The sequence below is a fragment of the Leptinotarsa decemlineata genome, unplaced genomic scaffold (assembly GCF_025532065.1).
Source record: "Leptinotarsa decemlineata unplaced genomic scaffold, Ldec_3_MD MMD2_tig00026317_RagTag_RagTag, whole genome shotgun sequence".
In the NCBI taxonomy this organism is placed as follows: Eukaryota; Metazoa; Arthropoda; class Insecta; order Coleoptera; family Chrysomelidae; genus Leptinotarsa; species Leptinotarsa decemlineata.
The window spans coordinates 3884090-3889913 of record NW_027412686.1 but is presented as its reverse complement, the minus strand read 5'-3'; the positions used below and the strand labels follow the sequence as shown (position 1 = coordinate 3889913).

The 5824-nt window shown below is 40.0% G+C and overlaps 1 protein-coding gene across 1 annotated transcript; it reads left to right on the top strand.

Annotated features, from left to right (window-relative positions):
- Positions 1-556: 556 nt before the first annotated feature.
- Positions 557-2779, top strand: LOC141485373 (uncharacterized). The gene is made up of 2 exons (XM_074181883.1): positions 557-1707; positions 1771-2779. The coding sequence occupies exon 2, from the start codon at positions 1775-1777 to the stop codon at positions 2294-2296; it is 522 nt and encodes a 173-aa protein (XP_074037984.1). The 5' UTR covers positions 557-1707; positions 1771-1774; the 3' UTR covers positions 2297-2779.
- The last annotated feature ends 3045 nt before the right edge of the window (positions 2780-5824 follow it).

Genomic DNA, 5824 nt, shown 5'->3' with positions numbered 1-5824 from the left:
TGGTGGTGTAAGCCAGTGTTCGGAGAGAAAGCATATTGCAAACAATCAGTTTCTTCCAAATTATAATCCCGAAGAACCTTCATCTTTCATAATGTATTTGGATGCAACAAATCTGTATGGTCATAGCATGTCTCAATCATTACCTTTTGGTGGGTTCACTTGGTTGACCGCCAGTGAAATATGTCAGTTGGATATCAATAGTATTCCAGATGATAGCCCCCAAGGATACATACTTGAAGTAGATGTGCATTACCCTGTCGAGTTACACGATCTACATTCGGATTTACCATTTTTGGTTGAAAGTATTATACCACCTGGTTCAAAGTCCAAAATACCCAAACTTATTCCTAATTTGAATGATAAAAAGAAATATATCGTTCATTATAGGAATTTGAAACAAGCGGTCCGTAATGGTTTGATGGTGATGAAAACTCATAGAATTCTCAGATTCAGTCAGTCACCGTGGCTGAAAAAATATATCGATTTAAATACAAATTTGAGAAATAAGGCTACCAAAATAAGTTTGAGAAGGGTTACTTCAAATTGAATATAAATTCCATATTTGGCAAAACGATGGAAAATGTAAACAATAGAAGAGACATTCGAATTGTCACACATTGGGAATCCATAAGAAGAGGTATGGGTGCCAATGCTTTGATAGCTCGTCCCAATTTCAAAACATTATCCATATTTTCGGAAGACTTTGTCGTCATACATATGGATAAAGTTAAGGTTTGTTATAATAAACCATTGTATTTGGGGTTCAGTATATTGGATATGTCGAAAACAGTCATTTATGATTTTTTCTATGATGTCATCAAAAAACATTACGGACCACAAGCTTCTCTTCTCTATACCGATACGGATTCTTTGATACTGAAAATAATGACGGATAATTTTTATAATTTTATGATTGCAAATGTTGACAAATTTGACACTTCTAACTATAGGTTGGGTAATAAATTCAATGTGCCAGTTAGCAAATCGGTGATTGGAAATATGAAGGATGAACTTCCGAGTGATCCCATCATCAGTTTCCATGGCACCGGTGCGAAAGCATATCATGTACAAAGTGTGTCTGATGAAATAAAGAAAGCAAAAGGTATTAAAAAATCCGTTATAAAAAATCAAATTTCAATTGAAGATTACATTAGGATTGTTGAAACAGGCGGTATAATATTTAGAAAGATGAATGTATTCAGGAGTGATTTACATGATATTTACACGTTGATGTGCAATAAAGTCGCGCTATCACATAATGATGATAAGCGATTCATCATTCCTAATACCACCAAGACATTACCTTGGGGCCACAACGATATTGAATTCTATCAGACAAGTTCCAAACAAAATTTAAGAATTCTTTTGAATGTACTGAAAGATGAAAACAGTATAAGTGACAAGAAATTAAATTTACTCATTGCCTTATTGGAAGAGCAATCGAGTAATTGATTTTTTTCACTCATTATCTGGTTTGTTCAACAAATTGTAAAATTCATACTTGTGGAATATTTCAAACGAATTATCCTACCCCACTTCCACCCCCACTCCCATTCCCACCCGAAGTGGTAGGGAGCATACGGCTATAAAACATGAGGAGGAGGCCACAGTTCATCATTCGATTGCAGTCTTCCTTCGAAAGAAGCAGCCAACCTGAGATACCTGCCAGCCAACTTAGTTGAAGTTGAAAATTCCAAGCAGCTTGATGTAAGTACACACTTCCATACTATTTATATTATATTGTCTAATATTTTCATTTTCTCTTTCTAGAATCATGTCTTTTCTAAGGAATGCTCTGATGACCCCGATTACCACTCTCAGTGAGAGACAGTTGGAGGATGTAGAGCGGAGGAGGGTGGTTGTCCTACAGGACATCATGGTACAACCACCAGCTGCACCACCAGCTGCAGCTCCCATTCCACCACCGGGGATGACTTCCACCCAGGAAGTGGCGGCTCCCATTCCACCACCGAGGATGACTTCCACCCAGGAAGTGGCGGCTCCTGACTTGAAGTTCTTTTTCGAGGACTTCAAACCAACCCCCGAGGAGGAGATTGACCCCCCACCAACTTTGTCGACATTCAGACCAACTTCTTCGTCAGCACCCCAAATCGAAGATTTACTGAATGTGTACAACCCGGACCTGGACGAGTCTCTGGCGGATTTATCGCATCTTCAAAGTCTCTTATCGCCCATCGAACTATTATCGCCCATCGATTCAGGGGATGAGTTCGAGAAACCGGTGAAGGTCCGCACCTGTGAAGGCATCCAAAGCCAAAGGTGGGAGGGGTGGTAAGTTGAGTGCTTTTCGCAAAAAGTGTGAAAAGAACTCACCTTACGTTGGTTGGCCTACAGCACCCCTTCCAGTGATGGAGGTGCAGAACTTGGTGGAAGTCGTCGCCCAGGTCCATCGGGATGCGTCACCCCCTCCAGTCACCCCCCAGGTCCATCGGGATGCGTCGCCCCCTCCAGTCACCCCCCAGGTACGTGTTGAGCATTCCGAACAAGAGGTTGGCCCGGAAAATGTCCTTTCACAGACTGTGGTAGAGGGTAATAAACTCAAAGAGTCTATTACCTATGCACAGTCTGTGAAAAAGAGATATTTGAGGGAAAAGAAGGTTGTGGATGGTTCTGATTCCAGAAAAAGGGCCTTGATGGCGGATATTTCCACCATCGAGGCCCAGAAACTGGAATTAGAGAAGCGACTCTCTTTGCTTAGGGCGAAACTTCAAGAAGAAGATTCGCAACAAGGAAAGAGTTTGGCTTACATCCAAAAATATGGACCTCTTGTTCAGGAATAGGATGCCATGTGCCAGGGGTTCCTTAATACCTAACCCCTTTTGTAAATATATTTTTGTTTAGTTTAAGTTAGATGTATGTTTAGAATAAAAAAATTGTAATTTCAGGAATATAATAAAAACTTGCATGTTAATTTTAAGGTTATGAATGTTATGAATGAAAAAATAAAATAAGGAATATTGGAGTGCATATCTATTTTGGTTGTTGCACACAAAATACTGCGTGGTTGGGGCAGTATTTATTCCTTCATTCCAGTCATTTTCTAGTCACATGTAGTATATAGAATAAAATTAGTTAAATAGAATAATTGTATAGAATTTCCATCATTTGAAAGTGTGTGAATTGTAAAATAGTTATTTTTTCTAGAGAATAAATAAAGGTGATTCTAGTAATGCTCTGAGTATAATTCCAAAACCTTTTGACACTTCTCTCATCATTACTTCTCTCAACATTATTCAAACAAATTTCATTTATGTGAATGTGTAAAAATAAAATCATGAATCTAATTAATATTATATTGGATTTATTCCCCAATTCTCACATCAATACTTGAATAAATAACCTAGTGGGTCTTTATTTTTCACATATTCCCCTTCCCTTACTCTACCCCACTTTCTTCAAATCATATAAATAAGATTGTATTCTCAATATTCTTCAACTTGTTCGTTCTTCATGAATCAAGCAACACCAATTATTCGGGAAGCTGATTCCACCAGTGAACCTCATTTTGCCCCACCAGAGAATTGGTCCTATGGTGACATTCAAGTTGCTGTAGTTGATTCAACATCTCCCGATGATGAATTCGATGGGTATTCAGATACAACAATAGAGCTGAATGAAGAACAAGATGTAACCTCAGACGAAGATGAGTTTGAACATGATGAATTTGCCAGCCCAGAACTTGTGGATCAACTGTGGCTTGAAGATCATCAAATCGCTCCACCAAATATCATCGTGGTGGTTGATTCTCCCGAACCTGACATCATCATTATAGATCAGGTAGGTTAGGTTAGGTTTTCCTCAGAGTGCACATAGTACCTGGTTGGTGCACACGGAATGCTGCGTGGATGGGGCAGCATTCAACCTAACCACTCTATTTGGTAGTAGTGAAAAAAATAGGCCTATATCGGTACACCCTTGCGGTGAAACGTTAGTTGTTTCGCTATAAAACGAACTAATTAGAAAATGGAAACAGTTAATCATTATCTTTGAATATCTTTGGAACATTATTTTAATAATGTTGATAAAAATTCGTATCATAAAGAAATTTCAAGCAATGTATATTCGGATAAGTAACGAAGGGAAAGGTTGTATAGGCGATCGCGAAGTGATCGCTTCGCGGCCTGGGGCGCTCAACATCCACCACTTGCATCCGGGGCGCGTTTTTTTTGCGACCCCCACCTCCCCCCCACTCCGCCTCCCACTATACCCCCTCCTGTGCAAGAGTATAAATGTAGGAGTTCCTCAATGTAATCTTCAGTTGAGTAGCTATCGTCAGCATGTCAACATACCAGGAAGCCGATTCCACGACCGGACCCCAGGCGGAAGAACCTACAGCGCCACTCCCGGATCTTCAGTTGGAGGATTCCGATATGGAGAATCCAGATATGGAGGCCGATTCAACCACCACGCCTCATCACCCTTCCACATCTTCGGTCCAGGTACTGCATGTGACCAGTACCGAAGACCACTCCGAAGACTCGAGCAGCTCGGATGATGATGACGATCTCTGGGACGACGACGCATTTGCGAAGGAAATGGCGTTTTCTGAGGGTTCGGTGATGTGGCAGTACTTCCCCCGACCCGATGACAGCGACGACGACGACGACTTGTAATCCTTTCCTTTTTTTTCCCCTATTTTTTTCCCTATTTCACCCATCCTTTATCCTTCCTCGGAGTACACATTTTGTTTGGTTGGTGTACACGAGACACTGCGTGGTTGGGGCAGTGTCTACCTCCCTCTCTCCTTTCCACCTTTGAAATAAATATTCTGAATTACAATACCAATTACTCTTATTGACTACTCTGAATAAACACCCCTCGAATTTGAAATATTGTCTTATGAAAATTATATTTCCAAATCTTGACATGAATTCTGCAATTGTTCAGATAAGAGAGAGCTAGTATGTTATCAAACAGATTCAAATCCACTCGGACGCTTAAACAATCATTTTTCAATGTGATTTATTTTACAAAGATAAGATATTCAGAGAACTTACATATTCTATAACACATTTGTGCATACCTCATATGTATATGGATGTACATTTTAGAGGTATATCCATATATTACAAACTACTCTTCGTATGATTATGTGACACTCAAAATATTCTATTTCTTTGATTGAGTGATCAATCTTATTATTAGATATCTACACTTTGTTTGTAGCTCTGAAAAGAGCTGTATTTTTGTTGACCCGAAAGTCCACGGTAACTGCTCCGCAGATGGGGTGTTGTTGCAATCTCATTATGAGATATCTACTCTTTGTTTAAATAATGTAGCCCTGAAAAGGGCTGTTTTTTTTTGTTGACCCGAAGGTCCACGGTTACATCTCCAGAGGTGGGGTGTTGTTACATATGATACAGACGGCTATTCTCCTAAAGTTGGTCAAAGGCCTATCACATGCTTTACACCATGTTTGCCCCATCTCCATGAAGCGGGCGGTGTAATGAATGTCGACGTGCTCATAATACCCTCCATTGTTATTCCGCACAGAATAAAAGCGGAAGCAACACCAACACAACTTCTCTATTTCACCGTCAATCGTTTTGATCCTGACATGGCTATCCGTTACACAATACAAATCTAACGGATCATCCAATGTCTCAGTGATATTCAACCACTCAACATTGCCAATAACTACTCCGCTGTCGTCAGTCTCGTGAGTCGAATCTGTTGCGATACCTTCATCTTCTTCTTCAACAAGACCTTCTTCATCATCATCAATATCTAAATCCCCAACACCTTGCTCAATTGCCTCATCGTCTTCGATATTTAAGCCACCTTCTGCACCTTGCTCATTCAC